Source organism: Gopherus evgoodei, chromosome 15 (genome assembly GCF_007399415.2).
Source record: "Gopherus evgoodei ecotype Sinaloan lineage chromosome 15, rGopEvg1_v1.p, whole genome shotgun sequence".
NCBI classification, from domain to species: Eukaryota; Metazoa; Chordata; order Testudines; family Testudinidae; genus Gopherus; species Gopherus evgoodei.
The window spans coordinates 19,659,573-19,684,565 of NC_044336.1; the positions used below are offsets into that span (position 1 = coordinate 19,659,573).

Here is a 24,993-nt window from a genome sequence, read left to right on the forward strand (position 1 = left end):
AAAGTCAATTAATCTTCCTGGCTGGAGATTCCCCTGGCATGGGGGACTCTTTGAGTGCTGGCTTCTAACCTCTTCCCCACCTCCAGGTCCAGTGAATGTACCTGAGGCAAACTTGGGCAATAAAAGGGGTGTTGCCAGAATGCTGCTTTGCTCTGGTGAACCCCAGCTGCCAGATGCCCCTCTGAGGGCCATACCAAGCTGATCTGGTCTAAATGATACCAGCCTGTAGAACCAGCCTCCAGCCAGCCCCTGGATCCATAAGCTGCAAATGATTCCTATGTGTCTCCCCACAAACTTGTACCCAATAGATACTGAATATATCTGAGAACTGACCTCCCAAAAGTTATCACTTTTGGTGTCCCCCAGAATATCTAACATATCTCAACAACTGTTGCAATAGCCCACAGACTATAGGAGTAGCCACTGTTCACTACATCCACCCATATGTGGGGCTTGTTATCTTAGTAGCAAGTCAAGGACAAAGCACATTTAGGTCTCTGGCAGGTTGAGTAGCTGAAAAGGAAGAAGTCACTCTCAGCTTAAATTAGTACTGTATGTTTAGCAAGTGAGCAGTTAGTTGGTGGCACCTGTCTTCTGTGCCAGCTAAGAAGAGAAGAAGGAATCTGTTTGTGCACTGACACACCAAGGGCACGCTTTTATTTGTGAAATGAGGGTGGGTGGGGTTTTTTTTCTTTTTTTTTCATTTTATTTTTGTAAATAAAAGAAGTATGAATATAAAATTTAAAATGATCTGACATCATGGCTCGCCAGGATTCCATGAACTCGACTGATTTTCTCACATCCATGACTAATAATTTGGGAGCTTGTGATAGGAGGTTTTAGTAAGGCTGAGATTTTTAGCTAGCAAACGTTCTTTGCACTGAGGGCATTTGGGGCAGAAACCAGGGCTTCTTGCTTTGTCAGTACCATGTCTGGCTGGAATGTTCAGGGCTCAGCAGCCACAACCAGGACCAGGTTTTCAAAACTACTAAGTCCAGCTAGCAAGGATGTTCCAATGGATTGGGTACCATCACCTGGGTTCAATTCGCTGCTCCACAACAGAGTTCCTGTGTGACCTTGGGCACGTCACTTAGTCTCTCTCTGTATCTCAGCACCTCATCTGAAAAATGGAATAAAGAGTTGTTAGGATAAATATATTAACAATTGTGAGACATTCAGTTGCTATGGTAAACCCCATTTTCTGACCAGCTATGGCAGTAGGGGGCCATATAGGTACCTAAGCTAGATGTTTCTGGCAATAATTGTCACAACAGACGCTGCTGGGAGCTGATTTCTTCTGAAACACTAGTCCTACCTTGTTGTTATTATATTATCTATTTTGCAGTGGGAGAGGAAGCTTATGGTGTAGGCAGTGCCATCCCATCCCATGTGCCTATATGCAAATCTCCCCTCCCCCCCCCCCCCAACCCCACAACAGCCAGGAAAAATGAGAAGCAAGAAAACATTTTTAAGCCTTTTTCTGATCTTTTCCATTTCCATTTGTTTATTTCTTTTGTTCACCAGACTGGAAAGACTGCGATGGCAGAGAACCTAGGCACTGGGGACGTACTGAAGCCCTGGAACGTCTCCTTCAGCAGGTTCGAGCGGCTCATCAGCATTTTAGTTGCCGAGGTAAGGAGAAAAAAAACCTGTGGTAGGGAACCAGTCAAAGCCTCTGTGGCGCCTGTAATTTTAGCAGTTTCCTAACTGGGTAAGACCTTCTCATTCATCAGGAAAAGAAAGATATTAATATTGGCCCATCTGGAATCACTTGAGCGTACTATCTTGCTCTTAACCCTTGCAATAAGTCATATGCAAACATGTGAAGGCAAGCGTGTGCCCCCGGCTCTCATTTAATTGTTCTCCCTGCAAATCGTTTTCGCACAAGAATCCATGAAAAAGCTTCAAGGATCTCTCTTTCTTCCCCTCTCTCCCTCCCAATAATTTATTTTAAAAACTATTTTGGATCAACAGAGAGGACTTGGCCACCTCCGAATGAGAGACGCTATGTATTCTAGCAGAGGTGGTGCCAATGGAATGAAAAATTGTTGCACTAACCAGTGCGAAGGCAAGACTACTACATTTTTTTTTAACGTAACAACCCAAAACGGAGAGAGGGTTCGAATCTCAGCCAGTTCTGCGCTCTTCATTCATGGGAAACAGACTGTGCCTTTGATAGCTCGAGAGTCAAAGCAGCAGGCTGGGATACTTTTTAAAGCTGTTTAAAAGCTTCTGTTCTATATCGACTGTTGAAATGTTACTATTTATTTTTTAAATCCGATTCCTAATGGGAATAATGCTTGGAATTTGGTTTCAATTGAAGAAATCAAACTGCTGCGAAGTTGTCATTTTCCCCTGCTGTTTTACTTATAATATTCCAAGCTGCCTCAAACGATTCACATTCACAGAAGTGCTTAAGACCGAAAATGAAAGATGCAGCCTTAGTTCTCTGAGTGCAAATATGCCATAATCATGATGATCAAGGGTCTGCCACAGTCCTATTGTAGCTATGGCAACTTAATTCAGCAGTGTTGCTTGGAAATGGAAAAGAGATATTGCAAGAAAATAGAATGTTTCTCTAATGAAGATTCACAAAAACACCATGATTTGTAAAGGATTTTGGACGTGAAGCTGCAGACTGCGCATTCTGACTCTTAAATAGCTGGCTTCATATCTGACTAGGAGAGGAGCTGTTTTGCATGGGACAGTCTCCCTTCTCTGAATGGTAGCAGATGTCCAGGGTCTTTCAGGTCAACTTCTCAGTGGAGGAGAAACAAATGATACGGAGTCTGGATATATTCTAAGTGGAACTTGTTTTATTTGCACACACCAGTCCTGGAGCAGAAGTGGTCACAAACTGCATGCAGGGCAAGACATTCTTTCAGGAATCTCAGCCCTAAGCCAATGCCAAGTTCCTGGGGAACCCCTCCGTCTCAAGAATTGACTCCAACTGGAGACCAAGGCAGGAAGCAAACTCAGCTGCCGCTTTCACAACTCCCATTTCTGTTCCTTGCCTAGCAAAACTAACAATCATACAGTGAGTTTTCCCAGGACTGAGCATTTTCTTGCATGCTAAGAAAAAGAATTTGGAAGACTCTCTGGAACAGTACCATCTGGCAGCACCTGCCTTGACAACATTCTTACTTTGGATCATATAAAAATTCTCAATCGCTTGTGTTGTAGCAAAGCATCACATGTTGGATGAATGAGAATAGTAACATGATAAAAGGGCCTTTGGAAACTTGCCTAAGCCGTGTAACTGGTGTCAGCACCTTCCATTTCAATATTTTTTATGAAATTAGAGGCACCTGGAAACTGTTTGCTTGAAGTACAGTGGGGGAAGGGAACTGCAAGGTCACTTTTGCTCTGAAATTTGCAGCAGGGAGTTGTCGAGCTGAATGGAAAGCCAGGTTTGTGGCAGGAGAAGAATTGTCTAGTGGGTGGATCATGAGCTGGAAGGAAAGAAGGACCTCATGAGTCCTGTCCACTGAGAACTGGCTTTCACAGTAGTTTTCATCAATCTAACACTTGGCAAAGACTGAGCCAGCCCCTCAACTGGAGTAAATCAGCACAGCTCCACTGATCTCAGTGGAGCCACACTCATTTACACCAACTGAGAAGCCGGCCCATTGTTGAGTGTAAGTAAATGTCATGACCCCATTATACAGAGGAAGAGACTGAGGCTCAGAAGTAAAGTGGTTATGACTTAGTGTCACAAGCCTGGCCTCCTGACGCTCAGTCCTATGTCAAATCCACTAGGTGACACCGCGCTTCTCAGGTTAGCCGTTTAAATTTGAGGGTAAGCGTCTCAACCAGTGTAAATCAGCATAGGTACATTGACTTCAACAGAGCTTTGCTGATTTACGTCAGCTGCCTTCTGAGTCTGTTTCCGTGGCACAGCTAAAGAATAGGACAGAATTTGCTCTCAGACATTTTTACCCGTGTAACTCCATTAGTTTAAGTGAGAGCAGAATCAGGCCCAGTGTTTAGTGGAAATTAAGACTAGACAGTAGTAGAAGTAAGATTAGAACACAGGCCTCCAGCCTTGTGCTCAATTCACTAGCCCATGCTGCCTTGGTGAGTGAGCATGAGTAATAGATCCATGATTGTGTAGATCCCACTGACCAAAACCTCCCTATATAAGGGGAGCTCTAAAGGCAGCAGCTGCATTATTGACCCAGCATGACAGAGGAGGAGTAAATTCCCCAGACTCCATAAAGAGCTCTGCACAAAGCCTGGTTGTCAGGCTTTGCACGGAAGTCTGGAATTTGGCCTGGTGTGTAGAAAAGCTCACAAAAGCACCAGGAAGAATACACTGGAATGTACAGTGAGTTTAAGAGCTTTTGGAATTAGATCAGCTGTTGCTTTTGAACCTGCTCTGTGATATGATGAAATCTCTTAGGGAATTGCTCAGGAAGCTTTTCTTTCATATGTTTAATCTTCTGGAAAATCCTGATGATTACAAACAACAAAGTCATCCATTTGTCTTCATAATACCATGCTACAGAATAGCATAACCAAGTTACTACAATTACATATGTCCTGGCAACACTTCAGTTGTATTTGTAAGTGCTTTTTTTTTTAATGTAAGATCATTGATTCCAAACAAATTCTGTGCAGGGAGAAGTAATTGTGTGGTGTTTTGTTACAAGAGAGACCCCTGTCTTCACTGAAATGCTTTCCAAATATTTTCTTTCTGGGACCTAGTTGTAAATATATTTTACTGGACAAGTCTAGAGGTTAGTTTTTAAAAATATTTTAGTAGTACTTTGTTTCATAAGCAGTAGAACCCATTTTTCTTCATTTAGCAAAGGGGTGGGAGGAGGCTCTGATTTCATAGTGCATCATATTCTCAAAGTTTTTAGCTTGGACTAAATGCTTAGCGTGAATATGAAATAATAGGCCTGAGGGGGCTTTCACAATGCCATGGGTTGAGAACAACATACGAGACTATCCATAGTTTATAAAGCCAGAAGAGACCATTACGACCATCCAGTCTGACTGCTGGTATAACTAAGGCCAGAGAAATGCACTCAGTCATTTCTGCACCAAGCCCATAACTTCTCTTTGAGCTAGAGCATCTCTTTTAGAAAGACATCCAGTCTTGATACAAAGACTTGAGGTAATGGAGAATCCACCACATTCGTAGGCAAGTTGTTCCAATGGTTAATTGCGCTCACTGTTAAATATGTACACCTTTTTTTCTAGTCTGAATTTGTCTAGCTTCAGCTTCCAACCACTGGATCTATTTTCACACAGGGTGAATATGAGCCTCATGTGCCAAGTCACTACAAGGGCTCTGCACTGCTTATGCCCTCAAATAGGGGTAAGTGGGATCTGAGTACTGAATAGGACTTGTGCTGACCCTCTGCATGGTTGAATTTCACTCTAAATGAATCTAAATTTTATGGAAACCCCTGGCCTCATTGGGTTGGAGGATCCTTGATAACACTCTGACACTGGTGTAATTCCATCAGCATCAAAGGAGTTACTTCTCATTTCCACCAGTTGGGAGAGAGGTACTTGCTTCTGCAGTGATGGGACAATCAATGAGCAGACCCTTTCCATCCAAATGTTCTTCCTTGTCAGGAAAACAGAACAGAGCAAGTAACAGAGATTCCTTTAGAGACTGGTGCCATTATCGTACACTGGAAGCCTGGGTGCAATTTTGCTCTTATGCCTCCACAAATCTATGTATGTTGCTTTTTTAAATATCAGTTGCATTTCCCATTATTTGGTGGACAACAAAGAAACATTTCGACATCCTGCCTAAAGAAAGAAAAACTACCCATGTTATCAATTTATGTTGATAGTTCATTGCTTAGCATGATCCAAATTTCAATGTTTCTGATCTCACTCTAATCACTAGCAATTCCCTAATTTCTGCCAGTAAACATTTGTGCAAAGGCTTTTGTTAAGTGAGCTCGTAGCATGGTTGTCTTATCATTTATTAATGTAGACTTGCTCTGCTTGCTACTGATATTTTACTATTAGCGGCACTCCATGTTATTTATTAGTTAATTAAATAACAGACTATTAAAATTCCATTTCCTCTGGATTCAAATTATCCTCTAATCCCAGCTCCACATTGCTGGCTTCAACTTACAGAAGGTTGTAAAACAAAAGCGAACAACAATGTGGGAAAGTTTACAGTCTTTTATATACTTTTACATTATTTCTTTTGCTGTTGGCATCTAAGAAGCTGTGGACTGCATCCAAACCACTGAATAGCCCAATAGCACGTACCCTCACTTTAAATGTTCCCTATTATTTCAGTGCTATAATCTCTGCTGGACTTTTTATGTGGAGTTATGTTGCTTTGCCTGTAGCAACTCAGCTCCCCCATATACCGGAGAGAATCTAATTTACATAATTAAGATGGCAATGGTATTACTAAACGGTTTTTACTCAGGGAGGAGAGGAAGCATGATCCATGAGCTTTCACCCAGTGTTTGGTTTACGTTATGGAGATACACTGAAATACACTCACAGGGAAGTAATAATGATCCGTGAGACTGTTTTCCAAGTATTGTCTTTCTCTGGGAGAGGCGGCAGAACCCGTATTGGAAGGATGTAAACACTGAAGAGGGTGTCAGGGGTGTTACTTGGAGTAAGAGGGTAAAATTAAGGAAAAGTAAATTGAAGATGAATGTTGGAGAAAGGATCTGGAGAGGGCATGAGAGAAGGAATAACCCTAGTTAAGGCACTGGCTTGGGAGACAGGCTTCAACGCCTGGCTTTCCTCGAGTCGCTCATTTAATCTCTCTCTGCCTCAGTTTCTCATTCTTGGTAAAACAGGGGTAATTATCTTTCCTTTCTCTTGACTGTTTAGATTGTAGACTCTTTGGGGCTAGAACCAACTCTTGTTGCAGTGCCTAGCAAGTTAGGGCATCTAGCTGCTACTGCAATACAAAGAATAAGAAAACATTACTTAATGGGAGACCTAACTGTGAAATGATTGCTCAGATTACTCTTGTCCTGGCTTCCCTCCACCTCCTGCATCTTGTCTCTGACCATAGGCTGAGATGTTTGAAAGCACTTAATTTTGGCCTAACTGTGCTGTCCCTGATTTCAATGGGAGCAGCGTTACACTAATGCTGAATAGAGTCGGTTGGGAAATTTTCAGGAATGTGTTGTTTTTCTCATCAGAAAATGCCATATTTGCCAAAATTGAAACTTTTTGCAGAAACTTCTAGGTGTTGATGAAAAAAAATGTCAGAATGTTTTCTCGGGCCCATGTTGGAATTTCTGGTCAAAATGGGATCGTGAGAAGAAGGCGTTGGGGGTGGAAGGAGAGAGTGGGGGCTGAGCAACCACTACCCTTGAATAGCCATTAACTCAGTAGTTAGGGACTTAGCTGGGATGTGGAAGTCTCAGGTTCAAATTCCTGCTCAAAACCAGGCAGAAGAAAGAGCAACCTCAATTTTTTTCACAAAACGAAATTCTTGTTTTCCAGCCATCCCTGATACTGACTATTTTTGAAAATCCTATCCATAAATTCTTTGGAGACGAGATTGTTTTACAGTATGGGACAGATTTCACTACCTGTATTCATGGTGAGTAGCAGCTTACTACCCATGTAGTCCCATTTGAGTCAATGAGAATACTTGTGCAGTAATCAGCTACTCAGCATAAGTAATGGGGACAGTATCTGGCTCTGTGTCTTTGCAGAGCCTGGTCCAGTGGAAGCATGATTTGGTTGGGGTCTTTATGCACTAATAAAATACAATTAGCAAAGAATAAATAATGATAAAAGGAATAATCTTCCAAGGGAAGAAATCAGCTTGAGACATCTAAAACTGAGACAATACTATTGAGAAGAGTTTTGCACTGGAAAGAGTATGGATTTGATGACCTAATAAGTTTTTCCCATCTCTGAACTGTAGCATTGCATAATAAATTCACCTCACTTGTTCTCTTTGCATTTGCTGTTCGGCAGAACAATAATTATGCTAACAATGTACCTTCTTTCAGTGGTCTTCAATGTGCTAATTATGGTGCAAATTTATTCATCATTTTAAAATATGTTGAACACTTCCACAGATGGAGTTTTGACAAGAACAAATTTAAATGTTCAGACTTAGAACTTGTTAAGAAGACACAGTCAGACACCTCCTATTTAGCATTAGAGGCACGAGGAAAATATGTTACTCTGAGAATATCCAAGGAGACCGATTAGCAACATGCAACAAACAGTTTTCTGCAAAAAGTTGGCAGGATAATAGGCTTTTCTGACACAGAAAGTTTAACCTACAAGTGTATTGGAGTTCAGTCCAGATGTTTATCCAAACTTCATCTAATCAATCAGAACATCTCGTCCCTTTAAAACTGAACTGTAATTTCGCACAATTACCATTTTCTGCCCTTCTTTCTTTCCAGATCAGCCAGAAATACCATGAGACTTGTCTCTCTGGGACCGATTCTCCTCTCTCTAACACCAGTGTTAAATAGAAGTGACTCCATTGAAGTAAATGGAGTTTCGTCAGTGTAAAAACAGGTTTGAAAGCCTGCTCCTCTTGAGAGCTGCATGGAAAAAGCTATACACCAAAAGCAATATGCAAAGCACAACAGCAACTTTTACTGGTTGTACAAAACCTGTGCACAATGCTGCAAGTTCCTGAGTGCTTTTTACTGGCATAGCCTCTAAAAACTATTTACATATATCTTTTGTAGAGCACTTTCATAACAGTTCCTCCCAACTCCCATTGGGAGTCTTTTTATTGATTTCAAAAGATATCAGATCAGGCCCTCAGACCACTATTTTAGCAAAGACTAAAGAAAACTATAAGCGATTTAACCAATAAAACATTAACCAAATATTTTAGAACCTCCGAAAAGGGTGATTTCTTCTGTTATCAGACCTGTTCTACCCATCACTCTTTTACAGTCAGACTCACAGTAGGGTAGATTTACACCTCAACTTGCCACAAACTAAGTATTCATGTAGACACTTACGTTGTCTTATTTAATCTTTTATTGATGTCACCAAATTGTTACTGTCTGGCATTGCTTTTGTAAGTCTCATCCCTCCTTTCTAAGAGTTTAAAACCAAAACAAGGAGGTCAATCGTTCCACTACTAGGAGCTTGAGAGTAGAGATGGGCTCAAGTCACAAAATTTGAAACGTGATTTCAAGCATCATAAAATTCAAGGAGGTTCGGATCTGGAGCTGTTTCCACCCATTATATTTATAGGGAACATTTGCAAAATTCAGAACCAGATTTTGAATGACCTAAAGCTCAAGATCCATGGCACTGGTTCAGGCCCATCCTTGCTTGGGAGCAAACTAACAAGATTTTTTTCCAGATTTCATTGGCACTAGGAGGTCATTTTAATCTTCCTTATCACCGACAGCATGAATACATAAGGAAAGGGGATGCATTTCTGAAATGCTTGTCTGTGGATAGGCATAAACATACTGAAAGTAATGAGATGGGAAGAGACAAATATTCTTTATATTTTACAGTAACCCTGAAGTTCACACTCTGAATTTTTTTTGTTGGTTTTTATTTTCCATTTTAGAAAGTTCTAAACTACATAATGCTGGTCGCAAGCAATCAGTCTCCAGGAGCCTGAAGCATCTTTTCCATTCTTCAAACAAGTTTGTGAAGACTCTGAAACGGTTTGTCCTATATTTCATTTCCCCAAAATGCCAATTTAGCTACAGATGAGAGCTTAAATATCAAAAAGACCGCAACTCAGACATAGCTATGGACATGTTCTCCTATGGCTTAAATTGCGGTAAATCAGACATAACTGTGGTGAAGTCCATGAAGGTATAAAAAACTGGGGTGGCTGAGTGGAAAATGAGGCTCATGCAGCCTGAGCCCAGCACCCACTGAAGTCAATGGGAATCTTTCCATTGTCTTGCTGGCTGTGGACTTATAACATTATGGAACCTTGTACGCAAAACCACAACACCGTTATTTACATGTTTTTGACATGCTAGTTCTGTTGCTGCTCAATAATGGAATTTCATTTGTTTATGACATAAAATGTAGGGCGTAGACAGCCTGCTTGCATACATTTATAATACCCCTTCACCAGCAAGCAACCCACCTGAGAGGTCCCTAATATTTTTAGCTAGTTCTGCGACCTTGGTGACCCAGGCAGCACTGAGCCTTGATGGTTTGGTTTCAGTAAATGAAAGTTGCCCACACTGGATTACTTCTTCTTTCATCATCAAGAGCATTCTGTTTGCTTTTTCTTCTTTGTATTTTGATAAGAGTTTTAATTCTTCCAAAAGTGCTCTCTGAGGTCTTTACATTCCCTAAAGCGACTGATTAATGTATGTAACTAATTGCAAGAGTAAATATTGAAAGGAATGATTTCTATGAAGAGTTTTGCAGATATGCTGGCCAAACTATACCCTGGAACATTTATGTAAATCCATGATAACTGTGTTGATTTCAGTGAGTTACTCCAGATTTACACTGGGGTAGATGAGAGCAGAACTTGGCCCATTATTGGTACAAAGTACTAACATGCACATTGATTTCAGAAAATATCATGACCCCAATCATGCACTATTTACTCAGGCAAAATTCCCACTGAAATGGAAGTCAGTGGGTTGTTTTACTTCAAAAACAAATAGAAGATATACCTATGTCTTAGAACTGGAACAGATCTTGAAAGGTCATCAGGTCCAGTCCCCTGCCTTCACTAATAGGACCAAGCACTGATTTTTGCCCCAGATCCCTAAGTGGCCCTCTCAAGGATTGAACTTGCAACTACCCTGGGTTTAGCAGGCTAATGCTCAAACCACTGAGGTATCTCTCTGCAAGCTGTGCTGATTAGCGTTATAGATAACTACATTGTGGTAATTTCCTTTATTCGGAGCAATACATTTCCTATGCACATTTTGCAGGAATCACTGGATTGCATTATGCAAGAGGTTCATACTAGATTATCAAAAATGTCCTTTCTGCCCTTAAAATCTGTGGATCTATGTGTCTTTGCCTATCCAGGACACTTGGTGCTGATTTTGATAGCTATTGAGACTCTGATTGCTCACTTTCTAGTTTGTCTTTCTTCCTTTCAGTGGACTCTACATAGCTGTCATATTTTATTACAAAGACAACTTGTTAGTAACCAATGAAGATCAAATCCCAATTGTGGAAATTGATGACTCACACACCAGTTCCATTATGCAAGATTTTCTGTGGTTCACAAAGGTAACTGGCACCTAATTTCATATACTGTCTCTCAATAAATTGTCTATACCAGAAATTGCTCCAACCTTAGTATATTTCCAGAACAAAACATAACAGCAGTGAAGAAGCTAAGTGATAAAGCACAGTACTTTTTGCTTGGGTTAGTTATTTTTCCTTCTAGCATTTTTAAAGGGATACATCCCATCTAACCCATTGATGGGCATGGAGGGAACTGGCCAAAGCAGAATTCATTCACTGAGATGTCTAATCTCACATGACCCTATTTCCAGTTACTGTTATTTAAGAGCTTCTGGGGAAAGAAGGAAGGAGTTAAAGAACATTAACCACTGGCCAGAAGTTTCAAGGACTGGGGTTTTGATTGCCCACATCTTCAGATTATTTTTGAATCCAAGTGGACACTGAATCAATCTTACATGAAAATCCACAGATAGGTGCATGCTGTTTATGAAATGCTCTCTCTTTCTGTAGCTAGATATGATATCTTTCTCACTCCCTCTTTCTCTCCAATCAATAACTATCCACTTTGGTACCACCCACAGAAACTCAAAATGAACAATAGCTACTGATTTTTCCAAAGCCAAATATGCTTTTATTTTTGCTGCTGGCTTTTCAAGCACTGAAAACAAAGGGGATTGAACTGTGACATATATTTTGCAGCTGTCTTGTATGTGGGATGATATCAGATGGCTGAGGCAGAATATGTCCATATCCATGTCCTCATCAACAGCACTTCAAGCCAGGCAAAAGATGGTTTCGGCAACTGCACAGTTACAGGTTAGTTGCATTGCATGTTTTCAGTCGTTAATTTAATTCATGGTCTCTGAGGGAAGGTGCTTCCAGCTATTCTCTGCCTTAGCACTCCCCAATGGCTCATCCTGGGGAGTAGTGTTAACATCTGCTGTGAAGTGAGCTGCTGCACCTATATCTCCTGCTGGAAGAAGAGTGATCATGTAAAAACTAAACCCTAGGAAAAGAGGGGGAAGGAGAAACAATGACAGAAGAAGAAACAAACATAATGCAGCAAATAAAGATTCCAAATAAGTCTAAGATTTTGCAGGTCGGGGACACACCAAAAGAGAGCAGCAGTCATAACTCTGAGATACATTACTCAAAAGCTGAGATGCCTCATATGGAAAAGACATTTTTATTACCATTATTTGTATTACTGTAGCACCTATAGGCCTCAAGCAAGATTAGAGCCCCTTTGTGGAAGGTGCTGGGCACACACACTGGAAGAGACAGCCCCTACTCCAAAGAACTTGTGGGCAAAAATGACATGGCAGACAAAAGTTTGGGAGCATTATTATACCCATTTTACAGAAACATTAAGGCTTGGATCTTCCCAGGAGCCTGAGGGAGTTAGATCACCAAATCCCATCACAGGTCAATGGAAGCCCAAGGTTACATGTGAAGTCTGTGGTAGAAATAGAATTTAGCTCTCCAGAGTCACAGGTCAGTGGTGTAACCACAAGACCATCCTGTGATGTTGCACTCTATATGATTTTATGAAAGTATGCTGATGAGCGTGAACATAATGTAACTAAAATATGCTTCATGCGAAAGGTCTCTTGTAAAGTATCATTACAAAGCTTTTTTGTATAAATGTATCACTCTTCCATCAGAAACTAGAAATATGAAATATAACTCTGAGGACCTATTGTAATTATGCAAAGTGTGGGCCATTAATGGTGGTTTGGAATCTTGATGGCTCCCATCAACCAGGACAATTGTCTGTACATGGTTCTGTTTTAGTTGTAAGTCTTCCTGCATACGTGTGTGCTGGCAAGTGGGCAATGAAGTCTTACAGTGACATGTGATCATGTCACCTGAACTGGAATCCATCTTTAACCTGGTGCTTTTCCATTGAGAAGGAGGGGTGGGAACCCAGAGAGAGACAAAGGATTCCCACCTTATGCAAAAAATATATAAGTGGGTGGAACAGAACAAAAGAGGCAGCCATCATGAGAAATCCCCTAGCTACTCCCTGAGCTGGAACGAGGGCTGTACCAGGAGAAAGGATTTTGACCAGACTAGGAAGGTGTCCAGTCTGTGAAAGAAACTTTTTGAAGCATCTCTGAGGGTGAGATTTTATCTGTATTCAGTTTTATTACTGTATTAGGCTTATTTTATTTTACTTGGTAATTCACTTTGTTCTGTCTGTTACTACTTGGAACCACTTAAATCCTACTTTCTGTATTTAATAAAATCACTTTTTACTTACTAATTAACCCAGAGTATATATTAATACCTGGGGTAGCGCGAGGCAAACAGCCGTGCATCTCTCCATCAATGTTATAGCGGGCAAACAATTTATGAGTTTGCCCTGTATAAGCTTTATACATGGTAAAACAGATTTATTTGAGGTTTGGATCCCATTGGGAGTTGGGCATCTGAGTGTTAAAGACAGGAACACTTTTTAACCTGCTTTCAATGAAGCCTACAGCTGTTAGGGGACCTGGTTCAGACCTGGGTCTGGGTTTGCAGCAGGCTAGAGGGTCTGGCTCAAACCAGGAAGAGCACTGAAGTCCCAAGCTGGGAAGGCAGGGAAAGTAGGGACAGAAGTAGTCTTGGCACATCAGCTGGCAGTCCCAAGGGGGTTTCTGTGATACAACCTGTCACACATCCTTCCTGGCCATAGGCTTACAGAATTGAATAGAGATTGTCAAAAAAAATTGATCAGCCACATCAATACACTTCCTTTTTCCCACCTTTTGTGTGATTTGTGTATGTAGACTGTAAACTCTCTGGGGATGGTGGAGTGTCATGGATACGTAGGGTGCTTAACACAATGAGGTCTTTAGATGTAAACAATTGTCGATAATGATAATAATTCTAGATCTCAGGAAACTGCATGATGAAATAAATGACTTACCTGGGATATACTAGAGCTGTCAATCTATCTAAGTATTTCTATGTCCCACCCCCATCCCAATCATCGGTGCATCTGAGTATCTCACAAACTTTAATGTATTTAGTGTATTTTACAGATAGGGAAACTAAGGCATGGAGGGGGAGGGTTTTTAAGTGACTTGCTTAAAGTTACATAGAAAATCTAGAGTGGAGTCATGGAGGGAACCCAGCTCGCCTGAGTCCCAGCTGGTGTGTAACCACAAGACCGTTCTTCCTATTCTAGGTCACTGCAAGAACTGAGTTTATGGCATCTGGGACATTCTGGCACCTGGTGACAAACTAGCCCTGAGTGGGCATGATTAAGAATATCTTTATATTAGTTTTATATTTATCTACAACGAAAGCTGTACAAGAGACCAGCCTTCCCAGGCAGCCACCTGTCCTGGGAGGCAGCCCCCAAAATATCTACAAATGTCTGGAGTATCCATCTTCGGGTGTGTTTGCACCAATCAAGGGGGAGATGTGAGTCCCAGCTCAAGCTGAAAACTTGCAAGCGCTCTCACCAAGCTACTGTGCTAAAAACTAGCCGTGGCAATGTGAGTGGTGGGATGGGCTTGCCACGCCAGGTCCATACCTGTTTGTGATCCTAGGCGTGTACTCAGGACAGCCGACCTGTTCTGCAGCTCATGCCCCCACAGCTACCATGCTAGGTTGATGAGAGCTAGCATGAGTATGTCTCCTCGAGCTAGGACACCCCCTCCCTCCACAGCTTGAAGTGTAGACATAACCCTTATTAGAGGGCCACCTATTTTAAACAATAGATGCCTGTCAGTGCTTCGAGTGGTCACTTGACAGATTTCACCGTATTGCTGAATGCCTCCACGTAGGGTGACTAGCTCGGTTTCTGGGGTGCACATTCCTATGCTGAGCTGAGTTTCAGTTTGCCTGCACGGAGTGTCTTTAACAGATCATTGTTGTTAATATTCGCTGTGAATGTACAGAGACTGCATTTTGAGATACCCAAGATACTGTGCACATTGCATTTGATTTGCTAGCAGCAGTTCTAAGAGAAGAGCTGGAAACATAGAAAGATAGTGTGTTTCTCCCCGTGGTATACTGCTCTGGTGGTTTTGTGGCAAATATGTCATCCTAAACATTTGTTCTGTCACTTTGGTCCCCTGATGAACACAGGACTGTCACCAATCTGCCGACCTTTAGCAGTATGTGGTCTAATGGAATCCACCCATGAAGGGTCTCAATAAAGTTTATACAGTTGAATAAACTTTATTGAGGCTGTTTAACAGACTGACTCCATAGGAACTTAGGACACAGTGGGAGAGATCAGTGACAACACAGCTGGTATGGGACTGAATCGGTGGACTCAAAGAGACTGGGGATTGTAATTTTACCTGCTGCTACCATTAGACAGCTAGAGCAAACAAAACATGTGATAGAATGCCATGCCAGGGGGACTCAAAAATGGTTTTTGCCTGTGTCCTAGCAATATGTTCTTGAGTCATCATAGGCTCTTCCATTCTGTCTGCTGGGATTCAGTTCAGAATCTAGTGCTGTCAATAATCCCATTTCAACTGTTTTAATTAAAAATGGCAAATATATGACCAGCTTCTGGCTAGCATACTGTCTCCCATCCCCTTACTGAACACATATGCCACTACGTACTGCAAAATCTACCCCGTGCCATGCTGCTCAGGTTAGGAGGCTAATCTTTACAGGCAGCAAAATAGAAGAGCATGTGGCAATATAGCCTTCTACAGTACGCCCTGGAGAGGGATACATAAAACTCAAATCGCTACTTAAAGCCACTTAGAAATGACAGCCACTGTACTGACTATCTTGAGTGCTTAGTTTATAAACAATTTAATAATACAGATTATAAGTAAATAGTGCCTGCTAAGTGCAGATAAATCAACTCAGGATAATCTATCAGTACAGAATGTCATTAAGTTAAAGTACAGCTACATACGTTCCTCTATGTACAATGTGCTACATTGTCAATTCAGTTTTTCCTTTTAAACAATCCCCACCCCTCACCAGCTTACTGTAGATCTCTTGAAAACTCCAACAGTAATGAGCATATTTTAAATGTTAGGCATTTTTCTTTAAGACATCTGGGAATCTCTTCAGTGGCTGGTCACTGAAGTCAGTGTGCTCACATCAACAAGCTGATGCTTCCTATGTGGGGAAGGGGATTTTGATGGAGGTTAGTTTTATTCTTTTTAAATAAATTTCTTTAATCTTCAGATATTTTGCCAGAAACTTTTTGGCCCTGGCAGATTGTTAGAGTCTTTGCTGTTTTTCTCTAGCACATTTTTGGTGTTCAAAGTAAAAGGGGCGGATAATTACCTCTCAAAAGTCCCTTTTGTCAAGAGACAGCTCTCATTTTAGTCCCAGATTTACCTGACCTGCATTCTGCACATATTTGGTGTCCCCTCACTTTTACGGCTGGAAATGATTTACATCAGAAAAAATAATGAACCTGAATTTATAGAAAGTGACTGACCCTACAGGAGGGAATTCAACAGCATTTTAAGTTTCCAGAATCAGTCATTTTTGGGTCCCTTATATGCCCTCTTTGACACCCATTGCATCCCACAATCCGACCTTGGTAGGGTGGAACATGTATGCAGATTTTCAATCAGTATAACTCAGCTTGATTCCATTGAAGTCAATGATAGCAAAGTTAGGCCCACCCTGAGTGCTTTTGAAAATCCCACCCTGTAGTCACATAACTTGATGCAACTAGGACAAAAATTCTGCCCTGGGTTGTGTATGTGAATCACATTGCAATTTGGTCTTTTAAAAAGACCTTTTGTCATAATGATCAGTTTGATATTTGCCAGTACCCTCTGTCTACACCAGCTGAGGAATTGCCCCCAAATTCCACACTGCAATTCTCACACATACAACCCAGGGCAGAATTTTTCTCTGATTGCGCTGAGTGATGCTAGACATAGGGTTGAAATAGCAGAAGTGCTTTGCATTGTCCTAACCAGCTCCTGCTGAGGTCAGTGGCAAAACCCACATTGAGTTCAGTGGGAATAGAACTAGGCCTGTGCTGAAAATGCCATCCTCCTGATGTGTAATGGCTAATATTGTCCTTTACAATCTGTTTACCTTCTAGAACTTGCTGGGAACTCACAACTTAGGCAGAGTTTATTACGAGCCGATCAAGGACAGACATGGCAATATCCTGATAGTTACAATAAGAGAAGTAGAGACTCTCTATTCATTTTTTAATGGCAAATGGATGCAAATATCCAAGCTACAAAGCCAGAGAAAATCCCTTTCAACTCCCGAGGAGCCAACGGCATTAGACATCTTGCTCATAACGATCCAGGTAGCACTTTGCTTCACTTACTTTATGTTTTTAATCTTAAAAAGCCTGTGACTGTGAGCATGCTTTATGGAAAAGTCGTATAGGTTTTAGGCCCTGATCCAATGCCCATTACAATTCATGGAAAGACTCCCATTTAGAGTAAATTCTTCCATTGCCTTCAGTGGGCATTGGATTGAGCTCTTAATATGGATAAAACTAATAAGGTTCTATAAAAATGTAACAGGGTTCTATAGAAATGACTTTAAAGACCTGTAGACTATAGAGGAGACTGATACATTTTCTGTAGGTTTTTGGAACCATACTATAGAATTGTATAGAGAGGGATGTAATTCTCTCTTAAATTCAGTAGGATGGCTCTGAACGTCTATAGAGAAGCTACCATTTTCTATTATAGTCTGTATGATTTTTCCATCAGAGGTTGATCACTAAAACCAGGTTTTATTTTTGAAACCAGACAAGATTCTGGGAGGTGTTAAGGGCCCTCAACTCCCAATGAAATCAGCTCCAATTGAATTATCTGCAGACCGTATCCTCCCATCTCTTTTTACGTCAAATTCCCAGTGGACTTCAGTGGTGGAATGATGCCAAGATATTGGAGTGATCCTGTAAGGTGAAGAGCACCCCCAGCTCCCATTTAACATCTGTGAGTTGTGGGTGCTCAGCACTTTGCAGAACTATGTCTATTAAAGTCACCTCCTTCTATTGTCTCATGCGCATAACTCATATCAAAGTCAAGAGACGTTGTGTGTAGGTGATAGCAGGATATATTCTACAGAATGATTTATCAATATCTCTTATCCCTAAACCTAAGGGATCACTTCCTCATTGGAAATACTGCCAGACAAGTTATTATCTTAGCTCTGTCTTCAGTCACTTTGGCTCGATATTGACTACTGTGGCTAATTGTGATTTATGGTCATTTTCTTGGGTGGTGACTGTGCTTTTGCACACCAGAAGCTGACGGGTAATCATACATACACATTGCAAGGTTTGGGGTAAATTAAAAGATTTCCAAACGACAATAAAACATACTTGATCTGTGCTCAACGTACTGTATTATATACACTACAAAAAAAGCCCAATCTGGGCAAAAGTTTTTATATCAGGAAACGCAAAATACAGGTCCGATCAGGTTTCCACAGAGATCCTAGTGGAAAAATTTCCCCCTAATGGTTTGCACTTTCCTGTGTAATGCCCTCCCTTTCTTGTATTACATGTTGAATCATCATGTGGGTATTTTGTTCATGAAGTGCTCATGAAAATGAAGATCTAATTGCACTAGTTAGAGCCAAGCATAGCACTGGCAGACAATGTGATGGTTCCAAGGGTGAAGGCAGAGGGCCAGGTGGCCTAATCCTTACTCATTGCAGAGGGACACATTACTCAGGATGGCAGTCAACTTCATTTATTAAGATAGTCTTTGGAGAATGCTATACATAGCCCTGTTAATGTCTGCTAACTACAGCAAATAGAACATCGGTGCCAGTCCTTTCCAAACTCTTTTTGACGATAAAGTTCATTGTGTTGAAAATATAGTGATTCATTTGACAATAAATTTTACTTTGGTACTATACTTGACAACCTGGTGCATGCAGAAAAGTCCCCATTGATGTTAGTAGCTGTAGAAGGAGTTCACTGGAGATTTATGCTGTGCATTAAAAAGCCCTGAGCACAGATCAGAGAGGAGAATTTTGCTTTAGGACTGCAACATGCTTCTTACTTTTGAATAGTTACTGTTTTACAGCTGACTCCTACAAGGTGCTGAGCACTCTGAGCACCTGATCCACCAAAACATTTAAGCACATGCTTAACTTTAAGCACAAGTAGCCTCAGTGCATCAAGCTGAACAGGGCCGCCTGGAGGGGGCAAGTGGGGCAATTTGCCCCAGGCCCCAGGCCCTGCAGGGGCCCCCACAAGAGTTTTTCTGGGCCCCTGGAGCAGGGTCCTTCACTCGCTCTGGGGGCCCCGGAAAACTCTCGCAGGGTCTGGGTCGCTGGAGCTTCTTCTGCTCTGGGTCTTCGGCGGCGGGGGTCCTTCCACCCCCCCACTGCCGAATTACCACCAAAGCAGGACCCGTCGCCGAAGTGCCGGGTCTTTGGCGGTAATTTGGCGGTGGAGGGCCCCCGCCACGGGTCTTCGGGGCACTTCGGTGGAGGGTTCCAGAGCGGAAGTCTCCCCCATCACTGAATTACCGCCAAAGCAGGACCAGTCGCCGAAGTGCCGGGTCTTTGGCAGTAATTCGGTGAGGGGGAGTCCCCACCACGGGTCTTCAGGGCACTTCAGCAGCGGGTCCCGGAGCAGAAGGCTCCCTCGCCACCAAATTACCGCAGAAGCGGGGGGCCCCCCACTGCTGGAGACCCCAGGCCCCCTGAATCCTCTGGGCGGCCCTGAAGCTGAACATTCCTAACTGCAAGAGGATTGCTGATATGCCTAGAGTTGAGCATATGCTTACATGTATTACTGGGTTCAGGACACCCTTAAAGCAAAAGACCTGCTATAAAACCATTATCTGACCTCTCTTCTTATCTGGGGGAAAATAGGCATTTATATGTAGGAATGTTTCTGTTCGAACAGGACACACTTTCCTATCACAGAAGAAGCCAGCAGCGTCTCCCTCCTGGCTTGTATCTGGGTTACCTGAAACTCTGCAGCTCCGTAGATCAAATCAAAGTCCTTGTACTGCAAAAACTGCCCAACATTCTGTGTCATGTTAAAATTCGAGACAACAGCAATGTTTCCAAGTAAGTGATTTTTTTTAAATACTCGTTCATTTTAGACAGTTGATCAAACTTGAATAACTCAAGTGCCAAGTGTGTGAAAATATGCTCAGTTTATGTGGGCACCAAATATGAAATCTACTTTATAAACAGAAACAGAAGAGGCAGATAACTAATGATTAATGCTTATGGTCACAAAAGTGCTGTCAGTAATTGCATAACATTGAATAAAGAGAAGTAAAGTGAACTCAGAGATTTGCAACCTACAAAGCATTGAGCACTCTGGCCCTAAGATAACAAAGAATTCAAGCACTGAGGCATTGAAGTCAGGGGACTGCACACCCGCCTAAAGTTAAGCATGTGCTTAAGTGCTTTGCTGGTTCAGGACCAGAGCACTCACCACCTTGCAGAGCCCATGAAGTATAATATTTATTTAGTTTATGAATTCTACTGTATGCCCCTTATCGACCATCTATCACGTTACTTGTTAACATTTAGAGCTAAATTCTACTCTCAGTCATAACCGCATTAAATGTATTGTTGGTTGCGCAGGTATAATTGTCAACTATGTTTGGCACAAGCTGTGTGCCATAGAGCTCCATATTGACCTCAAATGTGCACATGCTTACGTCCATCTATCTGGTATACGGAGGGCCTGATCCAAAGCCCATACTGGTTGAAAATCCCATCAGTTTCACTGGGATATGGCTCAGGCCCAAAGACCCCAATCCTGGGGCTCTGTCTGGGTCAGTATGACTCTGATGGTAGGAGCAGGACCTAAAGGCCTGATCCAATGGGAGTCTTCTCATTGACCTTCAGTGGGGGATGGATCAGGGCCTAAGAGGGCGTTAAGTCAGTTTAAAATATAGTCTGATACCTTGTTTCTAACCTCCTCCTGCCCCTAAACAATAAAATAGATGATGACTGAAAAAACGCATTTATTCAGATGCTGTCAGCTCTGGGTGCTCTCTGTGTTGGGTCAGCACATTCTTCCTGGTTCTTTCTCCACACTCCCCACCCCTGGGGCAGTGCATCAGTGCATTTTCTTTCTTCCTCTGTTTGTTTTGTTTCTTTGTTAGCCCACGTGGTTCCATCAACCAGCCAAGAACTTGGCAAGATTCAAATATGGGCTGGACATTTATATGGATAACAAGACTATCCAGTGTTATAACAGTTAATACTAACAACAATTTTACATTACATTACATCCTTCCCCTAGTAAACAGGGCAGAAACTATTCTCCTCTTTTCCCCGCTGTCATTTGCTGTTGCTTCCATCTGCTCTGTGCTATGGAGCTTGACTGTTCTGCCCAATTCTAAGGATTCTTCTTAAAGTATCTCTTGGGCATTCTCGTTTCCTCACACCAGATGGTTTGCACTTGACAGCTTCATGTGGGAGACTTTGTTGGCATCCAGAGTACATGTACCAAATATGTCCAGTGCTTCCTTCTGATTCTTGTGGAGATAGGCTGCTGGTTGGTGTATTCTTGGATCTCTTAACAGTAGTTTGGAAGGGATACAAAACCTCATGCCTCAGGGTTTAAATCAATCTCTACTATTAGGAATTAGGCTCAGACCTTCGTATGGGGCCAGATTACCCCATTATTTGGGGTTTCTTGCACCTTCTCCTGAAGCATCCAATGCTGGACGCTATCAGAGATAGGATACTGGACTAGATGGACTATGGGTTTGATCCAGTAGTGCCATTCCTATGCTTATCTGCTCTAGAGCTGAATCCAGTTCATTGGCTGCATTCAGTACCGGAGATGTCTGCAGCAGATCAGATGTAGAACTCACTAGTAAAAGCAGTTATAGACCAACATACATTTTAAAAGACATGGAATGGAGTTCTTGTCAAAGAAAAAACCTTGCTGAAATATTTTGAAGGCAGTTGATTTTCAGATGTTAGCAAGAAATGGTCAGCGTGATGTACATGTGCTAGAAAAATTAAACAGGAAAATTTTTTAGGTTGTTTTTTTAACCACAAACAAGCAGAACTGCATCATTTTAGAACATTTGACTATTTTAGGATTAAACCCTCAACAGATCCCAAATGCACATACTGTAAATTCTTCCTTGTGCACTGAACCTTTTGTTATATTTCTAATTTTAACTCAACATACAGAGATGAGTGGGAATGGCTCCAAATGCTTTCTGGCTTGGAATCGGTGGAAAGTGTGGATCATGCTTCAGACTGCCCTACTTGGTTGTTCTTCTCTGAGCTCCAGATGGCAGTGAAAGCTCTCCTCAAACAGATCAATCTACCTCTGCGACAGGTATTAAACTTTGTGGTATTTATCACCTTTATTTTTTTTCACCTGGTTCTTGGGAACATGAATGAAATCTAAAAACTGTATATATTTCTACTGGTGATTACATGTTAGAGTTGCAAAAGCAAAGCAATCAGAAAGAGTTTAACTAGGGTTATTTTAAGTGTGTTGGCAATATCAACTGGTAAAAATCACCTTTAGGATAGTGTGCTTTCCTGGAGTCTATGAATATATGGAACTAAAACACTCAATCAACAGGGCCAATTTTTCAGTAGTCTTCCTCATTTGCATTTGCAGCTGCATGCCTTTGTATTTGTGCAACTGCGTACATGGTCAAACAGGCACTTTTGCACATACATCAAGCAGTAAGGTGTGCCTTTATCCAACTTGCAAAGGCAAATATGTATTTGCCTGTGGCCATGGGGAATTTGCAAATTCCTGTAGGTGCACATGCAGATATTGTAAGCACTTATAAGAAGATCAGTTGAAAATTTGGCCCCAAGTGTACTGTTGAGTAAATTCTTTTACATCCCATGGAAATTTGGTGCTTCTGAAAATGTAGCTTCAGTCTTCCAGATAGACTGCTCTGGAGACTGATATCATAGACAGGGATATCATAGGCAGGAGCAGTGCAAGCTTCCCTAAATATATGGCGATATACCTAGCTCATAGAACTGGAAGGGATCCCAAAAGGTCATTGAGTCCAGCCCCCTGCCTTCATTAGGCAGGGACAAGTACTGATTTTGCCCCAGATCCCTAAGTAGCCCCCTCAAGGATTGACCTCACAATCCTGAGTTTAGCAGACCAATGCTCAAACCACTGAGCTATTCCTCACCCCTTCTACTCCCGCTGACTTCACTGGGGCCAGGATTTCACACAGCGTCTCAACTGAGCTATCACCAGTTGAGGTGAGAGCATAGGTGAGTCTCCGTAGCCCATTCAATCCTTGGCCTCTGCTGATGCTGCCATTAAAAATGCCCATTAGGGCTGTAGTAGTGGAGACCTGTCCAGCTGGAACTGGACTGAGTCCCCACACAAGTGTATTTCACGTAGGCCACTAAACAAGCCTATAGTGTGCTTATAATTTATGTTTCACTCACACACTGCTGCATGAAGGAGGAATTTGCTGTGGTTATACAACAAAAGACATTTATCCAATTGCGCCCAAGTCATAGGAGATATGTGTCTGGTACAGCCCCTGTGAGAGACTCTGGATCTTTAACTTAGGCTATAGTTGCTCATTCCTTTAGGTCTCCAATTCAATCCCTGGTAAATTGACCAAGATAGCAGCAGATGCACAGTTACTATGGACCAGACTGCCTACCCTTTACTTACACTTGTGAGCAGTTGCTCACACAAGAATTCGCCCTGACTTTAGTGAGGCTACTTGTCTAGCACTATCCTACTCATGATGAGTGAGGGTATCAGAATCTGGCTCTATGGCAAACTGCAGAATAAAACAAATCTGGACAGGTAAAGAATTTGCTGGAGAAAGGATAGAAAAGATTAAGAGAGAAGCCAAGCTGTGGCTGTAATGCAAGAAAAAAATTAAAAACCGTGAGCCTAATTCTTATTCGCAGGAAGGTCACTTTACCTGTTCCGGCAATGTAAAAGAGGCCTTGCGGTGGAACTATATTATTGGTATACTCATTTTAAGGCCTCTTTACACTTCAGAGAGGTGTAAAGTGGCCTTAGTGTTAATGAATCAAGTCCAATTTTTCAATGAAACTTTTTCTTAATACTGAAGGTCTGGGTTTAGGCCCTACTCAGATCCTGTGCCCATGCAAAATCCCAATAAGACCTAAGTACATCCAAAATTAAGATTTTCTCACAGACTTTAAGGTCAGAAGGGACCATCATGATCAACTAGTCTTACCTCCTGCACATTGCAGGCCACAGAACCTCACCTACCCACTCCTGTATTAGACCCCTGACCTCTGGCTGAGTTACTGAAGTCCTCAAATCATGGTTTAAAGACTTCAAGTTACAGGGAATTCACCATTTACACTAGTTTAAACCTGCAAGTGAGCCGTGCCTCGTGCTGCAGATTTGTGGCCACTCCATCCAATTTCAGAAGCCTATCCAGGACTCTGTGCTAGGGGGTCCCCAGGCAGGACTGGAGTGCTCATGCCAAATTATTCATGTCTTCTAAAAACTAATGGAGTTCTGCTGAAGGCAGTGGGGACTGGGCAGAGTGTCAGTCAGAATGCAATTTGTTCCTTAGGCCCCAATTGAACCACACACTTCAGCACATGCTGAGCTCCATCACCAATCAATGAAGCACTTAAACATATCCTTAAATCATGTGTTTAAATACTTGGCTGAATCAGGACCGTAATTGTGGATTAAGGAATTTAATTTATTTGTATTGTGGTAGCACCTAGGAGATCCAGTCGTGGCCCAGGAGTCCCTTGTAGCAGGCGCTGTATGAATACCAAACACAAAGACAGCGTTTTACACGGCAGCTACACAACAGCCTTCATCCAACTACTATTTATGCCGATTTCCCTTCATACAGCACTTGCTAAATCTTTTCAGTCCTGTGTCGGGTAGGGGTGGGGGAGTAGTCGCATATTTCTCTTAACTAGTCCTAAATTGAATCTTAAAGGTTTTTAATTGAATCCATT

The 24,993-nt window shown here is 41.9% G+C and overlaps 1 protein-coding gene across 1 annotated transcript in view; it reads left to right on the forward strand.

Annotated features, from left to right (window-relative positions):
• ANKFN1 (ankyrin repeat and fibronectin type III domain containing 1) overlaps positions 1–24,993 on the forward strand; it is a 177,886-nt gene that overhangs the window by 135,983 nt on the left and 16,910 nt on the right. The window contains exons 9-15 of the mRNA XM_030534472.1: positions 1,525–1,632; positions 9,521–9,620; positions 11,040–11,172; positions 11,830–11,946; positions 17,165–17,380; positions 19,955–20,121; positions 22,222–22,372. Coding sequence (XP_030390332.1) covers positions 1,525–1,632; positions 9,521–9,620; positions 11,040–11,172; positions 11,830–11,946; positions 17,165–17,380; positions 19,955–20,121; positions 22,222–22,372 — 992 coding nt within the window. The remainder of the gene's footprint in view (positions 1–1,524; positions 1,633–9,520; positions 9,621–11,039; positions 11,173–11,829; positions 11,947–17,164; positions 17,381–19,954; positions 20,122–22,221; positions 22,373–24,993) is intronic.